General features: G+C 43.8%; 1 protein-coding gene across 3 annotated transcripts in view; it reads right to left on the bottom strand.

The window, feature by feature from the left end:
- The window catches only part of LOC110529197 (DNA polymerase zeta catalytic subunit), a 112,671-nt gene that overhangs the window by 34,614 nt on the left and 56,927 nt on the right, over window positions 1-21,130 (bottom strand). For 2 of the 3 annotated variants that reach the window (XR_005052823.1, XM_036984919.1), the window contains exons 4-13: window positions 20,237-20,400; window positions 12,244-12,367; window positions 11,731-11,825; window positions 10,119-10,223; window positions 7,872-7,956; window positions 5,893-6,038; window positions 5,305-5,427; window positions 4,783-5,017; window positions 4,297-4,439; window positions 388-4,180 (exon numbers count right to left, since the gene is read on the bottom strand). Coding sequence is in view for 2 of the 3 variants with exons in the window: in XM_036984919.1 (XP_036840814.1) it covers window positions 388-4,180; window positions 4,297-4,439; window positions 4,783-5,017; window positions 5,305-5,427; window positions 5,893-6,038; window positions 7,872-7,956; window positions 10,119-10,223; window positions 11,731-11,825; window positions 12,244-12,367; window positions 20,237-20,400 (5,013 nt within the window). In the remaining variant the exon portion in view is untranslated. Of the gene's footprint in view, window positions 1-387; window positions 4,181-4,296; window positions 4,440-4,782; window positions 5,018-5,304; window positions 5,428-5,892; window positions 6,039-7,871; window positions 7,957-9,722; window positions 10,094-10,118; window positions 10,224-11,730; window positions 11,826-12,243; window positions 12,368-20,236; window positions 20,401-21,130 lie in introns of those variants that run through there. The other variant, XM_036984920.1, reaches the window with a different exon arrangement.

The raw sequence follows: 21,130 nt of genomic DNA, 5'->3' as shown, positions 1-21,130 counted from the left end.
TTGCTTCTGTGGACAGATGTCTTTTATACAGGTAACAAACTGAGATTAGGAGCACTCCCTTTAAGAGTGTGCTCCTAATCTCAGCTCGTTACCTGTATAAAAGACACCTGGGAGCCAGAAATCTTTCTGATTGAGGGGGTCAAATACTTATTTCCCCCATTAAACTGCAAATCAATTTATAACATTTTTGACATGCGTTTTTCTGGATTTCTTTGTTGTTATTCTGTCTCTCACTGTCCAAATAAACCTACCATTAAAATTATAGACTGATAATTTCTTTGTCAGTGGGCAAACGTACAAAATCAGCAGGGGATCAAATACTTTTCCCCCTCACTGTAGCTGTCATAAAGTGCTTTTAAAGTAATCCTGTGAGTTTAGTGATTTTACCTGGGTTTCCCTGGGGCGTCTGAGGGGTTGCTGTAGAAGGGCTCCTGGAAGGTGACCTCAGACATCTCCAGGTCCAGGAGGGTGGTGAGGATCTCTTCCCGACTGGGAGGGGACATGAGGGGCTTGAGGATGTGGGCTCCCCCCCCTGTCCCTCTGAGGAGCTGGCTGATGACCTTCACCTGGGATAGAGAGCTAAAGGAGCGTGGCGAACTACAGGGCGTGGTCGATGTAAAAGCATAATTCCCCTCCAGTAGGTCTCCAGTCTGCAACCCTTCGTTGTCTGCGAAAGACGCAGAGCTCAAAGGCAGTGGTAAGATGGGGTCAAAGGCAGAGAACAGCAGCTCTTTCCTCTCACAGTGAAAGCCCTGGAAGTGGCTGAGGCTGTGGAGTTTGCCCAGAGACGTTCCCCACTCTCTGCTCCTTGGTAACCTCTCAGAGTCCAGAGGTGATCGATGATTGGACACAAATTCGCCATTTTTTGGCTTGTCAAAGAGTTCAGGAGTCAGAGGTCCGGACAAGCTTTCTTGGAGCTCCTCCCCTGAGCCAAACAGCACCTCGGGCCTCGTCTCTAAGCTCAGCGCCAAGGCAGGTACCGCCTCCTGGGTGATGTCACTCAGGAACTTCTGAGGCAGGTTCTTGTCGGTCAGAACAAACTGGCTGCCCATGTACAGGCTGGAGAACTCTGCCTGGCTACCGATACCAATGGCGTTGATGTCAAAGTTGTAGTTGTGTGGGAGCTCTGGGGACAGGCTGTCCTCTATGGAGTAACAGCTGTCCAGGCCTGGGTCTGACAGGAACACTGGACCGCCATCTGACATGGGGGGCTTTTGCTTTACAGGTACCTCTGGCTGAGAGTTCGCCTTCTCCTCCCTGCTTCTGGGTTTCCCCTCCTTGGCATTTGTAGTTCTTGGGGCCCGGGGTTTCCGTGGGGTGGCTGAGGGAGCCCTCCTGGCTCTTGATGGCTTGGCTGCAGCAGGGTCTGGTGTGGAGCCAGGGGGCTGTGTTGTAGTGGAAAGGCACTGCCCGCCTCTCTGCTGGAGCTTCTTCAGAACAGCCAGGCCAGAGATGTCCTCAGGTAAGGTCTTCCCATTCCGAAGGCCTGAGTGGGGGGACTCTGCTTTGGGGGTGCCCTTTCTGTCCTCCACCTGGGTTGGGGATTTAACCTGTTGGGATGTCCATTCATCAGCAGTAGTGTCTGCCTTCACAGCACAACCCTGCGGTTGGTCGGGCTGCATTTGGACGAATTCAAGAGCAAAGCTTTGGTTCACCTCCATGATGGAGCTTTCACAGTCCTCAGACTTTGGTTCAATAGACTGCGAGAACTGGGTTAGGGATTTAGAGCCGTCAATGATTTGGCTGGTTTTGCTTGCTAGCTTCTGAAAGGGTGGTATGTCCCCTGAGGAGGATTCAGTAGAAGGCAGCTCACCCTCTGGGAAGAGGTGCTGGGAACTGTCACAGTCTCTGCTTCTTACAGGGGGCTGTTCAGGCCCTTCTGCCTGCTTCTTCCTCCGAGGCCTCCTCGTTCTTGTGCTGATGGTAGTAGTACAGACACCACCCACACTAGTTCCATCAACTGTTTCTAGAACTTTCTTTCTCCTCCTTGGAGTCCCAATAGTACTTTTCCTTCTCGCCGTGCTCTCCTTTTTGACTTCCTCTGAAAGCTTAATCCGTCTTCTTGGGCTGGTAGAGGTTACATTTCTAGGTTTAGCAGTCCGGCTGCGGTTCCGCACGCCTCGGCCTAACGACTCTGGGGGGGGTTCCTGACAAACAGAAGTGAGACAGGGATCATTTAATCGGTTCACCAACCGATCAGAACTTATGGCTTCCATAAGGGGGTCACTGGGGGACCAACACCGGGGTGGGGTTGAATCAACAGGGCTAAGGGATCTCTCAGATCGATAACCCAACTCCACCATCACATCAGTGTACTCAGTGATGTGGTCATCGGCCAGTTCACAGTAACATGGCCAGGGGCATGGCAGAGAGGGAGTCAAGGTTTTTCTAAGGCCTCTAGTCCTTCTAGGCCTCTCATCCCCTTGCCTAACTCGGACTCTGGGTGGGCTGTTGACCGTTTTCTTAGTGGTGGTGTTGACCTTGGCCTTTCGTTTGGGATGTTTCTTACTAGCCTTGGGCTCACTGAGAGGGAACTTGACCGCACAAGACTGTGGAACCTTAGGCCAGAAGGTCTTGATGGGGGACATTTTTGTGTACGTCTCCACTCTGTCAGGTGTCAGCACCACCCGCTGCTCCTTAGCGCTCACCTTGGCCATCTTCACCAACATGTTCTTTTGACCTTTGAACCGGTTGATGATTATATATTTGATGATGATGGGCGGCTCCCTTGGCTCCTTTCTGTACATCTTCCGTCGTTTCTGGTACTTTAGTTCCTGCGTGCTGAGGACGTAGTTTTCTTTGAAGCGGTCTCGGAGGGCCAGAGGGTGTTTCATGCGAGAGGATACCGACTGTTCCCCGTCCTCGCTGCTGTCGTAGCTCATCTTGCGTTTGGCCCTCAGGGTGTACTTGCTGCCAGGCAGACCTGAGGCTTTGGTGCAGGTTACTTTAGCAGGGAGCTCAAGCAGTGGGGCCAACCTGCCCTCCACAGACGCCTCATTCAGAATGGCAGGGACTGGGGCCGGTGCAGGGGAAGCGATAGGGGCTGGTAGAGGGGTAGGGGCCAGGGCAGGGGATTCTGGCAGTGGTTCTGTGGGTCCAGTCCCCACTACGACTGACTTTGCCACTGTGACTGGCTTCTCCTCGGCGTCCGTGCTCTTTGGACAAGTAGGCGTGATGGCCATAAAGGCTGTGCTGACTTGGGTGTCAGAGGCTGGGGTTTCCCCAGCGTACGCATTAGCCTTCTGGGTTGCAGCAGCCAAAGACCTCTTGCCAAGCTTTAGCCTTGACCTGCGTGTCTCTGACTGCTCTAGCTTAGCACAGCCATGGGTCAGCTTGTTGCCCACTACCTTCTTAGCTGGCCTGGTTAGGCAGTTGGAGAGAATAACACTGGGGAAAAACTTATAGTGCGCCTCCTGCTGGGCTACTATGGTCCTCTCAGTCTTGTTCTCCTGATAGTCCTCGTACCGGATCTTCAGCTCACCCATGTCGCCGTCTTCGCTGTCCTGGCCCATCTCGCCCTCCAACGGGGCCAGGAGCTTGTCCTCTTCTATGGGGCAGGGAGTTGGGTTTATACTGTTTCTCAGGATTGGTCTTTTACAGCCTTTCTGACCCAGCTCTAGATCTGTCGTGCTGGGGCAGTTCCTCAGCTCAGAGTAACACAGGGAGAAGCTCCTGTGGTTCTGCAGGATGGACAAACGATTCTTCTCGACGTTCTTCATACTGCTGTACTTCTTCCTGCTCTGGGTGATCTTCCTGTTGCTGAACGGAAAGACGCCCAGGTCTGACTCCTCCAGAGCCATCGTCTTCTTCTCATAGGTGTACAAAGGCCGAACAACGTCCATTTTGTCCACACAGATCTGAGAAACCTCAGCCTGGTTGGCGATATTACAGGGGATGGGGTGTTTGACCGGCTGGATATAAGGTCTCTCTTTATTCACCTTGAACACCGTGGAGCACTGGTGACTGTCCTGGACGACGAAGTGCTTATTGGCTGGTTCCTCTGCGTCCTGTGAGTGGGCCTGCCTATGCTCAGGGTGTTTGCACTCCAGGAGGACCTTGGTGGAGGACAGGGGCTCCAGGTGGACAGTCTCCCCAGGAAAGGGGTTTCTCTTCCCAAGGATCGTGTCTGTGACGGTGAGGGACGAGTGGGTCCTGGAGCCTTTGTCCGTTAACAATGAATCTATGGAGAGCAGATATAACATATCAATACTGTGACAAGAATCAAAGGAAAGCCTCAATGACACAATCTTAGACGTGATATATGTAGTTTATTATCATTACGTTCTCATAACTCACCACTGTTCTCGTCCGCAGCGCCGTCCAGCTGAGAAATGGACAGATTGGCAGAGAGAGAGTTGTCCCCCCTCCTTTCCATCTCCTCATCGGAGGATTCCTGGGGCTCGTCACTGAAGCTCTCCTCTGCATCCTTCACACCAGGTCTAGAGCGAGGTAACAGAGACATTGATTAAACAATGAGGCGTCGCTTAAACTATTCAGTCACGGCTCACCGCAGATGACCTTCATCCGACTGCCTAACATCTGCGTTTACTGTTTACATGTGACTTCAGTGACAAGAGGAATCCAGCTCCTCAAGAAATAAGCATGAAAACTGGGGCACAAGATAGATGACATGCATTTTTTCAAAGAATGCTGTAATTAGATTTGTTTTCTTCATTTCATTTGTTTTCTTAATTTCATTTAATAGATTTGTTTTCTTCATTTAACTCATAATTCATTCATATTGAGCAAAAAGAACAAGGCAAAGAAACAAAAATGAGTCACCTCTGTCTAGAAGACGGTTCTGAGAGGTCGCTGTCCCATCTCTGTGACATCATCAGACTGAGTTCTGCCTCCTCCCTCTCTAGCTCTGGCCCCTCCTCCTCCTCGTCACTGTTGTAGTGAGCGCTCCCTCCCCCGGGCAGAGAATGCTGGAAGTTCTGCCTCATATGGGCTGCTCTGTACCCATCATCCTCCAGGCCTGCCAGCAGGTCCACCATGGCATGGTTCTGGCTGCTATCTGCAACACGCACACAGCAAACACAGCATGATAAGGGGAAATTACCTCGGAGGTCAATCAGCTCCATACTTAGATGCTTTTCTTATGGGCTGGAGTTATAACTAGGGCCCGGAGCTTTTCCTGGTCAGGTCATATGGTCAGATCAATCTCCTGGCGCTAGCTATGCTATATAAACAATATGTTGATTAAATACAGATTTTTTCCATTAAAATTACATAAGATCAGCTGGATATGCTGTTCTCCATAGACCAAATGAACACAGTAATCAGTGCGGTTTGTTTTCCTACCTAATAAGGGGGCGTGGCTGGATCTCTGGGAGAGGAAGGTCTGGCTGCTTTCCAACAGACTCAGAATGGCCTCCTCATCCACAATGGCCTCCCCCTGGTCTTTACCACAGTTCCTTTTAGCGTCTGAGTGGAGGAAAGAGAGGTGTGGGGGTGGGGGGAGCGAGACAGTGAGATGGAGCGAGACATGGGGGAAATGATCATTACTGACAAACAGAGTGCCTGTGTGTCCCAAATGGCAGCCTATTCCCTACATAGTGCCCTGGTCAAAAGTAGTGCACTATATAGGGAATAGGGTGCCATTTGGGACACATACACAGGGAGAGGTTCAGCATGAGGCCCAGCCATACTCCATCCTGGCTCTCTGTGTGTGCCAGATGCCTAGCCTCCCTGGCATGTCCACTGTTCCTACAGGAGACTTGGCAGACTGAGCGAGCAGATTAGGCTAATGTAGATCAACACTGTGTGTCACACTTGAAATTCAGTCACAGTAGGAGAGTTTGGGGAGAATTAGGACAAATGTCGATCCACCTTCTCTGGCAGAAAGAGACATTCTAGTGGAGAGTCGATAGGGAGATTTGTTGCTCTCACCTGTCTGAGAGTCTCTGTGAACCTCCACCTGGTTAGCTGGTGTACAATGCAGCACCTCTGGGGTCAGGACATCAGGGTATACAGACAGTTCAGCTGGGAAGGGATCCTGCTCCTCTGCCACGCCCTCCACAGACCCAGACTGAGTCCTATTTAAAAAGAGGCATTAGTTCAAAGGGAGATAAGGGAAACTGTTGTGGGCATGTAACTGCTAAGGTTATCACCAGTCACAGACAGGGCTCCTGGGACAGCGCTCCAGCAGTCAGGTTTTATTAGCATCCCTTGTCTTAATCAGGAGACATGGCTGCAGTGTGTGTGTGAGAGAGGGAGAACGAGAGGGAGAGAAACAAGTGTGTGTGTACAGTGTGTGTGTGAGAGAGGGAGAACGAGAGTGAGAGAAACAAGTGTGTGTGTTCAGTGTGTGTAGCAGGAGGTATGAATGGAAAGCTGGCAAGTGGCCAGTGGTTCTTTGGGATTTACCCCAAATGCCTCTTGGCTACAGGCTTTCTGACTATCAGGCTCCGTCATCCGCTCTGTTCCGTGCTTAGCAACTCACTACTTAGCAACTCAACTAAATATTGAAAAACATGCAAGGTGGAACTCAAAAAGGTGGAACAAGCAATGCCGGAATTAGCCCCCAAAAATATTTTAGACACCACTTCCCTTTCTCTACAAAAAAATAAATCATAATTTGTCGTTGTGGGTGGATGAAGGAATGCAGATGTGCTCCAGAGATGGGCCTGTGTGTGCATGACTGTCTCACTCTTTGTTAATTAGTCTCGTCACTAATGACTTTTGTGGCTACAGGGGGACCTAGAAGGTGTCAGGGGATTCCTTCAGCCCGTAACACATTTCAGCCCTACTGTTCTTACTGCAGTACAGCCTGTCTGAGGTTACAATCAGAGGGACATAGAGAGATACAGAGACACAGAGAGACACACGAATCAATTCAAAATAAAATAAAATGTTATTGGTCACATACAAATACTTAGCAGATGTTATTGCGGGTGTAGCGAAATGCTTGTGTTCCTAGCTCCAACAGCGCAGTAATATCTAACAATTCACAACAATACACACACATCTAAAAGTAAAATAATAGAATTAATACAAACAGTACCAGTCAAAAGTTTGGACACCTACTCATTCAAGGGGTTTTCTTTATACATTGTAGAATAATAGTGCACGCGAGAGCGAGACTGTACTTGTATATGTTAAAGAGCGCCAGTCAGCCAGTGAGAGTTGTGTGTGTGTGTGTGTGTGTGTGTGTGTGTATGTGTGGGGCACAGTTCTGCCAAGCCAAAGCTCTGCCAGGTGGGAGGAGACGGGTCCCTGTGCCAAGGCCCAAACTGCTCCCATACTGGCCTGTACCTGCCTTCGATAGAACCATTTCATTTTCCTCCCCTGCTTTCCTCCCTTTGGTAACAACTTAGCTTATCTGGGCCTGATGTAACAGCACACACAGGACCAACTGCACTTTTATTTATCTAAGGAAAGGATTTCTGCTCAGAAAAAAGGGGGAGCAGGGAGCAGAGAGAGGGATATACTAGACAGCACTGTAATCCAATCAACACCCTCCCTCCTTGCTCCCTCCTCATCTCTGGCCATTAAGATAAACCAGGAAGAGACATGCGGTCACCATCTCATACACAGTAGACAACCAAAAAGGCATTGGGAAAATAAGTAGATGTTTTAACATAAAGAAAGACCAGATGTAAATTCTCTCAAACCCCAATTTATGTGGTCTCCGGCGGTAGATATCATCTTGCTAACGAGATTGGGAGCAGCATATGTTTACTCTGAAAGACCAGCCCTGCTGCCCCCATTCTAAACTCTCCAAACCAAGCACAGCCATTTACTCACGCAATGTGGAGCAACTGTCTGCCCATCGATGACTTATAGTCAAGTTGCCCTAAAGACGGGGAAAGTGATAAGCTCACGTTAAAAAAACCCCAGCAAGATTAAGGGTGAAAGGTTTTACTTACACATCAAACTCATTTTCCTTCAGGATCTCCTTGAATCTCTTCATGAAGATTCTCTCGCTCTCCGTCGAGGCGACAAACCTGCGATCTGGAGGAGCATCAAATCAAATCTAATTGTATTGGTCACATACACAGATTTAGCCGATTTTATTGTGAGTGTAGCAAAATGCTTGTAAAATGCATGGAACGCAGTCAGCGGTTTAATTATTACACTTTGATGTATGTCTGATGCACATTACCTCGGCTCACATTGAGCATATTCCAACTAGCAGACGATGGCACATTTTGCGGCATTGTCCTATATACACAGTAACCAGTTTAGTAGGTATTTCGAATTTGGCAGTACGTCTAACCGGCCTCACGACCGTAGACCACGTGTAACCACGCCAGCCCAGGACTTCCACATCCAGCTTTTTCACCCTTGGGATCGTCTGAGACCAGCCACCCAGATAGCGGATGAAACTGTGTTTGCACAACCGAAGAATTTCTCCACAAGCTGTCAGAAACCATCTCAGGAAAGCTCATCTGGGTGCTCGTCGTCCTCACCAAGGTCTTGACCCGACTGCAGTTTGACGCCGTAACCGACTTCATTGGGCAAATGCTCACCTTTGATGGCCAATGGCACGCTGGGGAGGTGTGCTCGTCACGGATGACTCCCGGTTTTCATCTGTACAGGGCAGATGGCAGACAGCGTAGATGGCGTGGTTTGGGCGAGTGGTTTGCTGATGTCAACGTTGTGAACAGAGTGCCGTGGGGTTATGGTATGGACAGGCATAAGCTACGGACAACGAACACAATTGCATTTTATCGATGGCAACCTGAACGCACAAATATACGGTGATGAGATCCTGAGGCCCATTGTCGTGCCATTCATCCGCTGCCATCACCTCATGTTTCAGCATGATAACGTGCACTGCTGCATGTCACAAGGATCTGTACACAATTCCTGGAAGCAGAAAATGTCTCAGTTCTTCCATGGTCTGCATACTCACCAGACATATCACCCATTAGGCATGGTTGGGATGCTCTGGATCAACGTGTACGACAGTGTGTTTCAGTTCCCGACAATATCCAGCAACTTCGCACAGCCATTGAAGAGGAGTGGGACAAAATTCCACAATCAACAGCCTGATCAACTCTATGGGAAGGAGATGTGTCACGCTGCATGAGGCAAATGGTGGTCACACCAGATGCTGACTGATTTTCTGATCCACGCCCCTACCTTTATATATATAAAAAAAAAGATATCTTTGACCAACAGATGCATATCTGTATTCCCAGTCATGTGAAATCCATAGATTAGGGCCTAATGCATTTATTTTCATTGACTGATTTCCTTATATGAACTGTAACTCAGTAAAATCTTTGAAATTGTTGCATGTTGCGTTTATATTTTTGTTCAGTGTTGTACTGGGTCAGACCCTCCTTTGGCTCGAGAACAGCCTGAATTCTTTAGAGCATGGAAACATTGCTCAATTGGTATCAGGGACCTAACGTGTGCCCGGAAAGATTGTTCCACACACCATTACACCACCGGCACCAGCCTGTACCGTTGACACCAGGCAGGATGGGGCCATGGACTCATGCAGTTTATGCCAAATCCTGACTCAGCCATTAGTATGACGTAACGGGAATAGGGATTCGTCGGACCAGGCAATGTTTTTCCACTCCTCAATTGTCCAGTGATGGTGGTCGTGTTGGTGGTTGTTTTTATCCATTTACATGTCGTACCTAATAAACTGGCCACTGAGTGTATATTCAGTCAATAAGCATGTAGACCTGCTAGAAGTTGACTGTGGTGTTAACTAATGGAGGATTGGGCTGTGAGGAGGTATAGCTCTGTCCATCACTCACCCTGTGACTGTGGGGTCTCGACCTGAGATGACTGGTTCACTCACCCTGTGACTGTGGGGTCTCGACCTGAGATGACTGGTTCACTCACCCTGTGACTGTGGGGTCTCGACCTGAGATGACTGGTTCACTCACCCTGTGACTGTGGGGTCTCGACCTGAGATGACTGGTTCACTCACCCTGTGACTGTGGGGTCTCGACCTGAGATGACTGGTTCACTCACCCTGTGACTGTGGGGTCTCGACCTGAGATGACTGGTTCACTCACCCTGTGACTGTGGGGTCTCGACCTGAGATGACTGGTTCACTCACCCTGTGACTGTGGGGTCTCGACCTGAGATGACTGGTTCACTCACCCTGTGACTGTGGGGTCTCGACCTGAGATGACTGGTTCACTCACCCTGTGACTGTGGGGTCTCGACCTGAGATGACTGGTTCTTCTCTCGTCGTCTCTGCTTCTCGTCCTCCCAGATGACCTGCAGGCCAGGGTTCCTGCCAATCTGATCTACACACACACACACACACACACACACACACAGTTTAGCATAGATCCCTACACATAAACCTCTGCACTCCCCACTCTATCCGTTTATCTACCGTCAGTTGGATGAAGGCCTTTTTCAAGAAGAGAACATTGACGCACACATAGGAATGTGACGAATATAGAATTTGGGGTAATGATTAATTGCCACGGTTATTGTCATAATTGTCCTTAGAGATATATTATATAGAAAATGATCTACAACATATGAATACAACACAGCTTTGGAGACACCCCTGTTAAATGTTTGTCTTTTTAACTCATTGTTTTGATTGCTTAGAACATTTGGAAATAAAGCTTCTCCTGCTGACTGTGCCGTTCTGCTCTTAAAATGATTACCAACTTTACCCACTTCATGCAAAAATTAAAAACTGCATTTGAGTAAATTATTTCTACTTTAGTATAAAGTGAATTCCCCCTTCTCCTAAAATAAATGTAATAAGACAATACATTTTGTAGTTGACGGTTTTTGTCCATAATTGTCGGTTACATGATTATACAACGATTGTGCCAGTCCTACTCACACAAAGCAAAGTTAAAGATCATAGATCCAGAGCCAACCACTCAGAACTAGGCACAAACTCAAAATCATAGAATCAGTCTTCAACCATTTCCTTTTCAACAGAGAGTTTGTATATCCGTTTTTGGGGCAGATGGAAAATCTACGTGCCAAGACCACATATGTGGACTACCATGGTGAGCCGCCTCTTTCTACCGTGTGTGTGTGTGTGTGTGTGTGTGTGTGTGTGTGTGTGTGTGTCTGTATTGCCAACACTCCATATTATGAGCACAGCTAATCTAAAACACAATCAAAAATGCAATCACTTTGTTACTTTTGTTCCTAGTATGTATCAAGAATAGCAGGAAGTCTGTAAAAAGAGTTCATTGTGAATTGAGATATTGGAACACATTCCAGCAACAGATGAATATTCATACATGTCTCTGCATGTTCTGTACACAGTGTTCTCTTTTTGCTTTAAGTTCTCAGTTCAATATGCTCTTCCACACTACATCCCCGTTTCCCTCTCACTCCCCAGACAGAAGGTAGACAGATAGGGTGAGTGGACAGTGTTTGTTCTGGGCCGGATGGTCACTGATCTCATGCTCCAATGTGCTAGAGAGCAGGAGCTTGGCAGTGTGGTAAGAGACTGACAGCGTTTGATCTGGAGGCCTCCGTCGCTCATCTGTGTCACATAGGCAGCGCCCCAAATGGCACCCTATTCCCTTTATAGAGCTCCTTTAGGGATTCTAGTCAAATGTAGTGCACTACAGGGAATAGAATGCCATTTGAGAGGCAACCACTGATGTGGAAAAGCCACCATCACTCAACTGTGTTACATAGTCAGAGAAGAAGTGAGTCAGTAGCCATCCACTCCCTCAGGCTCTCGCTCATGTGTGCCGACCGTGTCTGCCTGACTGGTTGACTGTTTGATCTATGACAAAAAAAAGTGTTCAAGTTTGTTGTCCTTACTGTCTATCTCCAGACGGTTGAGGATGTCTGCAGCCACAGCATCTGCCTCCAGCTCACACGTACTCTGTTTCTCCACATCCTCCAGGACTAGAGAACTACATCACACAGAGACAGACAGACAGACAGACAGACAGACAGACAGACAGACAGACAGACAGACAGACAGACAGACAGACAGACAGACAGACGGGAGAGAATATATAGACATAATGACATTTGAAATGTATTTTGGAATGTCGGTGAGTGTAATGTTTACTATTAATTTGTATTGTTTATTTCACTTTTGTATATTATCTACTTCACTTGCTTTGGCAATGTTAACATACGTTTCCCATGCCAATAAAACCCTTGAATTGAATTGAGAGGAGGGTGCAAGAGATCAAATCAACCTTACACAGAAAAAAAAAACTCAAAAAGAAACCACAGTTATCATGTACAAACAAGAGCTAAACAGCTGACACCGTAGAGGCCCAGAACATGTGAATGGAGCCCGTCTGAGCAGGTGTGTCTCACCAGGGTGTGGCATCCTCCTGCCAGCGGACAAACGTGCCTCCCAGGGAACTGTCACTCAGTTTGGAGGTACAGGGGCTCTTCAAGGGTCTGCTGCAGAAGCGCTGGTGATCTGGGGGAGACCCCTCTGTTACACACACACACACACACAGACACAGACACACAGACACAGACACACACACACACACACACACACACACACACACACACACACACACACACACACACACACACACACACCAATGTGAGTCACGTATTGGAAGTCAATCTGAGGAGTTTTGTTGCTGAGACAGTCCACCGTGCTTTCAACATGCAATAAGACTAAAAAAGCATACCAGCTCAGTATTTCAAATGATTTGGATCTACACAGATTTTTTTACACAGGGTTTTCAAATGTCTGTCATCGTCTTCATCCCAGATTACAAACTCACTTTCAAGTTAGCGCAATACTAAAACGTATGTAAACATTGTCACAGCGCTTTGGTCTCTTTCTACTTTTTGGTTCTTTGCAACCCCCTTTCCATTGATTGCATGAAATCCAGAGGTGGATTTAACATTCAAGCCCTCTCTTTGTCTGGGAGGAGTTCCTGGCCGAATCATGCCTGGTGGTGTGATGCTGGGTTCTGCCTCCCCTGGCCCAGGAGAGACTTGCTCAGACATGAAGAGCACTGCAGAGTGGAGATACCTGTCCCATCTCTGCTCAGGATAAGCACTTACTAAGCCTTTGTCAAGATCAAACAGAAAAGACCTAATCTGCCGCTTTATTCACAGCCATCAGGCAGGAGAGAAAGAGTGAAGCCAAGGCCAAGTTCAACCCTCTGATCCGAGATACCTCCCCTGATCCTCCACTCCCACGGAGATACCGCCCCTGTTCTACCACTATCTCCCTCCCACTGAGGGGCCTAGTGATTATCAGTTTCACTTCAAGGGATGAAGGGAGGTAGGATGTCCGTGTCTGACTGCCCCCCGGCCTCAACCCTCAGATTACAGGCTCGACTTTATCATTCTCACTAGGAGATATCAAATGTCCCAGCTTGGCTTGCTGCTGCGGCTTTGTTTTGGTTGGCAGAGGAGAGGTGGGAGGTCATATTAATACTAAACAGCTGTGTAAAGTACAAGTTCTATAAACGACCGAGTTCAAAAGGTCAGAAGTAAATCGATCCATATCCAAACCCAGTGGTTTATTTCTCTAGATTGACGTCAGGGTGTTTGTCTGTCCAGCTCTGTGAAACAGAGGAAGAGACTGATGATATTACTAGGAATGTGCCTCGGGATCCTGGATTGGGTGACATACAGGGATGTGGCCTGGATCTATCAATCTTGTGCATAATGACTTATTGTCTGTAACAGCCTGGCGGTGTTCCAGAATCCTCTGGGGTTCGAGGAGAATGTGCAGGAGGCAGAAGCTAAGAGTTACTCCTCTAGTCTAGTTTCAGGGCTGGAGGGGGGCTGCCAACTGGCCGGCACCCCATTGCTTCTAGTTCTCCCTCCCTCTTCATCTGTCCTTCTGTTGTAAGCTTTGCTGTGTGTTTGCAAGGTGTATTATTCAAAGCACTGTCGTTGTAAAGCTTTATGATTAAAACCTTCTCTATCTATACGGTCAGGTCTTTGAAAGGCCAGGGTGTCATCTGGTTGGCACTGCACACTGGCCAGGATGCATTATGTAGCAGGACAAGGAGGTGTGTGTGTGTTCACCGGTGTGAGATAGATGGTGTGAGCTAGAGAAGCAGCAGAGGCATCTCAAGGCCATTGTAAAGAAATGTACTAATACATCATGACACAAAGCATGGCAGCATTCCCTCTCTCCTTGTCCTCCCTTACAGCCTCCCCACAGAGCCAGAGCACGGTGGAGGAGGTGACCCTATAGCCTGGGATGTCTGTCCATCAGAGAAGAAAACAGCCTTGGTCTCTTATGACTGGGCATGCTGCAAATACATAGTACTCATCCACATCAAACACTAACAGTAATATCAACCACATCTAACAGTAACACTAATATCAACCACATCAAACACTAACAGTAATATCAACCACATCTAACAGTAACACTAATATCAACCACATCTAACACTAACAATAATATCAACCACATCTAACAGTAACAGTGATATCAACAACATCTAAAACTAACAGTAATATCAACCACATCTAACAGTAACACTAATATCAACCACATCTAACACTAACAATAATATCAACCACATCTAACAGTAACACTAATATCAACAACATCTAACACTAACAGTAATATCAACCACATCTAACAGTAACAGTAATATCAACCACATCTAACACTAACAGTAATATCAACCACATCTAACACTAACATTAATATCAACCACATCTAACACTAACAGTAATATCAACCACATCAAACACTAACAGTAATATCAACCACATCTAACAGTAACACTAATATCAACCACATCTAACACTAACAGTAATATCAACCACATCTAACAGTAACACTAATATCAACCACATCTAACACTAACAGTAATATCAACCACATCTAACACTAACAGTGATATCAACCACATCTAACACTAACAGTAATATCAACCACATCTAACACTAACAGTAATATCAACCACATCTAACACTAACAGTAATATCAACCACATCTAACAGTAATATAAACCACATCTAACACTAACAGTAATATCAACCACATCTAACAGTAATATCAACCACATCTAACAGTAATATCAACCACATCAACCACTAACAGTAATATCAACCACATCTAACAGTAATATCAACCACATCTAACACTAACAGTAATATCAACCACATCTAACACTAACAGTAATATCAACAACATCTAACACTAACAGGAATATCAACCACATCTAACAGTAACACTAATATCAACCACATCTAACACTAACAGTAATATCAACCACATCTAACACTAATATCAACCACATCTAACAGTAATATCAACCACATCTAACAGTAATATCAACCACATCTAACAGTAATATCAACCACATCTAACATTAACAGTGATATCAACCACATCTGACACTAACAGTAATATCAACCACATCTAACACTAACAGTAATATCAACCACATCTAACAGTAATATCAACCACATCTAACAGTAACAGTGATATCAACCACATCTAACAGTGATATCAACCACATCTAACACTAACAGTGATATCAACCACATCTAACACTAACAGTAATATCAACCACATCTAACACTAACAGTGATATCAACCACATCTAACACTAACAGTAATATCAACCACATCTAACACTAACAGTGATATCAACCACATCTAACACTAACAGTAATATCAACCACATCTAACACTAACAGTAATATCAACCACATCTAACAGTAATATCAACCACATCTAACAGTAACAGTGATATCAACCACATCTAACAGTGATATCAACCACATCTAACACTAACAGTAATATCAACCACATCTAACAGTGATATCAACCACATCTAACACTAACAGTGATATCAACCACATCTAACACTAACAGTAATATCAACCACATCTAACAGTGATATAAACCACATCTAACACTAACAGTAATATCAACCACATCTAACAGTAACACTAATATCAACCACATCTAACACTAACAGTAATATCAACCACATCTAACACCAACAGTGATATCAACCACATCTAACACTAACAGTAATATCAACCACATCTAAAAGTAATATCAACCACATCAAACACTAACAGTAATATCAACCACATCTAACAGAAATATCAACCACATCTAACAGTAATATCAACCACATCTAACAGTAATATCAACCACATCTAACATTAACAGTGATATCAACCACATCTGACACTAACAGTAATATCAACCACATCTAACACTAACAGTAATATCAACCACATCTAACAGTAATATCAACCACATCTAACAGTAACAGTGATATCAACCACATCTGACACTAACAGTAATATCAACCACATCTAACACTAACAGTAATATCAACCACATCTAACAGTAATATCAACCACATCTAACAGTAACAGTGATATCAACCACATCTAACAGTGATATCAACCACATCTATCACTAACAGTGATATCAACCACATCTAACACTAACAGTAATATCAACCACATCTAACACTAACAGTAATATCAACCACATCTAACACTAACAGTAATATCAACCACATCTAACACTAACAGTAATATCAACCACATCTAACAGTAATATCAACCACATCTAACACTAACAGTAATATTAACCACATCTAACAGTAATATCAACCACATCAAACACTAACAGTAATATCAACCACATCTAACAGTAATATCAACCACATTTAACACTAACAGTAATATCAACCACATCTAACAGTAACACTAATATCAACAACATCTAACACTAACAGTAATATCAACCACATCTAACACTAACAGTAATTTCAACCACATCTAACACTAACAGTAATTTCAACCACATCTAACAGTAATATCAACCACATCTAACAGTAATATCAACCACATCTAACATTAACAGTGATATCAACCACATCTGACACTAATAGTAATATCAACCACATCTAACACTAACAGTAATATCAACCACATCTAACAGTAATATCAACCACATCTAACAGTAACAGTGATATCAACCACATCTAACAGTGATATCAACCACATCTAACACTAACAGTGATATCAACCACATCTAACACTAACATTAATATCAACCACATCTAACACTAACAGTGATATCAACCACATCTAACACTAACAGTAATATCAACCACATCTAACACTAACAGTAATATCAACCACATCTAACACTAACAGTGATATCAACCACATCTAACACTAACAGTAATATCAACCACATCTAACACTAACAGTAATATCAACCACATCTAACACTAACAGTAATATCAACCACATGTAACACTAACATTAATATCAACCACATCTAACAGTAATATCAACCACATCTAACATTAACAGTAATATCAACCACATGTAACACTAACAGTAATATCAACCACATCTAACACTAACAGTAATATCAACCACATCTAACAGTAATATCAACCACATCTAACAGTAATATCAACCACATCTAACACTAACAGTAATATCAACCACATCTAACACTAACAGTAATATCAACCACATCTAACAGTGATATCAACCACATCCAAAAGTAATATCAACCACATCTAACACTAACAGTAATATCAACCACATCAAACACTAACAGTGATATCAACAACATCTAACACTAACAGTAATATCAACCACATCTAACACTAACAGTAATATCAACCACATCTAACACTAACAGTAATATCAACCACATCTAACACTGACATTAATATCAACCACATCTAACATTAACAGTAATATCAACCACATCTAACACTAACAGTAATATCAACCACATCCAAAAGTAATATCAACCACATCTAACACTAACAGTAATATCAACCACATCTAACTGTAATATCAACCACATCTAACACTAACAGTAATATCAACCAGATCTAACAGTAATATCAACCACATCCAAAATTAATATCAACCACATCTAACAGTAATATCAACCACATCTAACACTAACAGTAATATCAACCACATGTAACACTAACAGTAATATAAACCACATCTAACACTAACAGTAATATCAACCACATCTAACAGTAATATCAACCACATCTAACAGTAATATCAACCACATCCAACAGTAATATCAACCATATCTAACAGTAATATAAACCACATCTAACACTAACAGTAATATCAACCACATCCAAAAGTAATATCAACCACATCTAACAGTAATATCAACAACATCTAACACTAACAGTAATATCCACCACATCTAACAGTAATATCCACCACATCTAACAGTAATATCAACCACAATTAACAGTAATAATCAACCACAATTAACAGTAATATCAACCACATCTAACAGTAATATCAACCACATCTAACAGTAATATCAACCACAATTAACAGTAATATCAACCACATCTAACAGTAATACCACATCTAACAGCAATATCACCCACATCTAACACTAATATCAATCACATCTAACAGCAATATCACCCACATCTAACACTAATATCAATCATATCTAACAGTAATATCATCCACATCTAACATGCTGACTAGACCGGACACGTTGTGTGCGTGTCGATTTAAAAAAAAAAAAAAATCCATGTTATTCAATTATTCCACCCACACTGCTTGCACGCGCCAACAAGCGTCTGTGTTGCCAAGGGCTAAAATAGAATTGGTTATACCCACGTGGGTGTTTGAAAGACTAAATGTTTTGCCGGTAGTCGTGGTAATACTGTGAAAGTGTCGATGCCAATCACCATATAAGTTCAAAGATGAAAAAGACTGGAAGGATGAGAGACGACTAGAAACGATTCGGTTGGTTGTTTTATGTGTGGATTAATTGTCGAAGTAGAAGACGTTGTGCATTTCAGGTAAAATAACTACTCAATGTTTATATCCCAGGACAAATTAGCTAGCAACAGCAAGCTAATAGGACAAATTAGCTAGCAAGTGCAAGCTAACTAGCTAAATTGCCATACATGTTTAATGCTTTTCGACCTGTCCCCAAATTAATATAATTGGTTCAGAGTTTGTTTTGAAATTTGGTGTGGGGGGACAAAATACATTTATGCGCCGTCGGTTTGGCTTCCGTGTAACATTTCAAATCGTTTCGTTCTTAACAGAGCCATAACTGTTTTGGTCCGTTTCCATTGTTCTGACCAGCTAAATAAAGTTCTACAACCGGTTCGAACCCAAACAAGTTCCGGTTTATATTGTTACTTTCTGTTCTTTTTTAAAGCTCTGATACTTTTTATTTTTTTTATTATACATTTTTGTTATACCGAACAAAAATATAAATGTGTAAAGTGTTGGTCCCATGTTTCATTAACTGAAATAAAAGACAAAGAGAGGTACTATATATATATATATATCACACACACTTTTCCAGTCATTTATTGGGTAAATCCCTGCCGAAACGTTGGCGATTTACCCAATAAATATATAGAGTGTGCGACTTTTTATTTTTATAGCTTATAGTTAATTTGCCGTTAGTTAGCACCTCTACATAAAATACATTTATTTGGATGTGCGCTAGCTCTTGTTTTTTAACTGAAATAAAAGATCCCAGAAATGTTCCATATTCACCAAAAACGTATTTCTGTCAAATGTAGTTAACAAATTTGTTTACATCCCTATTACTAAGCATTTCCTCTTGGGTAAAATAACCTTTCCCGGTTCTGATTCTTTTCCTATTTTCGTTATTTTTTGTTTTATGGTTTTGTTCCATGAACCGGTTCCAACAGTAATATAAACCACATCTAACACTAACAGTAATATAAACCACATCTAACACTAACAGTCAACAGTAATATAAACCACATCTAACACTAACAGTCAACAGTAATATAAACCACATCTAACTCTAACAGTCAACAGTAATATAAACCACATCTAACACTAACAGTCAACAGTAATATAAACCACATCTAACACTAACAGTCAACAGTAATATAAACCACATCTAACACTAACAGTCAACAGTAATATAAACCACATCTAACACTAACAGTCAACAGTAATCTAAAACCACATCTAACACTAACAGTCAACAGTAATATAAACCACATCTAACACTAACAGTCAACAGTAATATAAACCACATCTAACACTAACAGTCAACAGTAATAACAATAACTGCATTAAAAAGCCTGCCCCCCACACAAAGTCATGAACTTGAGAGTAGGATGCTAGACCTTCACCCTCCCTCACCCCTTCCTTCTTTCCTTCCTCCCTCAGACTGCCCCCCGCACCCACACACATTCAAGAAGATGCAGAAGAACAACAAGAGAAAAAAATGTAAATCTCAGTAGCACTCCCACTAATTGTTTAGGTTATGATTGGGGGAGGGGAAACTGATCCTAGATGTGTACCCCCAGAGCGTCCTTACCTTCGCGCTGCTGGCTCTGGCGGAACTTGACGGCTCCCAGGTTGACCATGTTCATGCCGTACAGGTTGTAGTCGATGAATAGCTGCAGCAGGTAAGGAATGTGGGCCTCGTGGGGCTGGTAGCTCTTGTTCATCACAGCACCTCCTTGTAACAGCTCACACACCCTGGAACCACACACACACCCGATTAGATATATATTGTGGCTGCTATTGACAGACATTTACTTTGCGTACAGAAAAAGCAAAATCCACAACAAAATAAACAAATAAACAAGAGATTGAGCCAGAGATTATTTCATTCAGGAGCTAATATGCTTTCAAAAACACTGTTCAAATCTCATTCACCTTGTAGACCTTGTTGCTGGAACGATAACGTGACATAGGGCTGGGGGATACATAAAATTCATTTGATTATTTTGATGTTGTGTTTTGCGCGACATTCCAAATGCCTGTATCGCAGAATCGAGGTTTGTTGTATTTTTAGTTTTTCTGAGCGTTTATGTCCGCTTGTTCTCATGTTGCCTTTTGCACCTTCCCATTTACACCAGATATCTGTATTTAATGAACAAATGCTCATGTTGCCACTCTAACAAAGGGAGTTGTTGTCCCAAAGGCAGGCGACGAGCTTAGGTTCAATATAAGCGCATAGAAATGCATTGGGCTTATTTTGGACAGATTTTGGCGAGTGAAATCAATCGCTTTGCATCTTTCTCCCAAGCCCCTCCCACCACCCCTCACAACAACAAAGATGAGATCACTTCTTCCGCTCTGACAAACGGTTTCAACCCCCTATTTGCATTTGAGGTTTGGTCCAACAGAAATCGGTCATATGGACATCGAAACACATGGAGACATTATTTTACTGTAATAGAGGATAAGTTAACCTTTTGAACCA

The sequence above is a fragment of the Oncorhynchus mykiss genome, chromosome 8 (genome assembly GCF_013265735.2).
Source record: "Oncorhynchus mykiss isolate Arlee chromosome 8, USDA_OmykA_1.1, whole genome shotgun sequence".
NCBI lineage: Eukaryota > Metazoa > Chordata > Actinopteri > Salmoniformes > Salmonidae > Oncorhynchus > Oncorhynchus mykiss.
The sequence above is the reverse complement of the archived record's forward strand: the minus strand, read 5'-3'. Positions and strand labels throughout refer to the sequence as shown.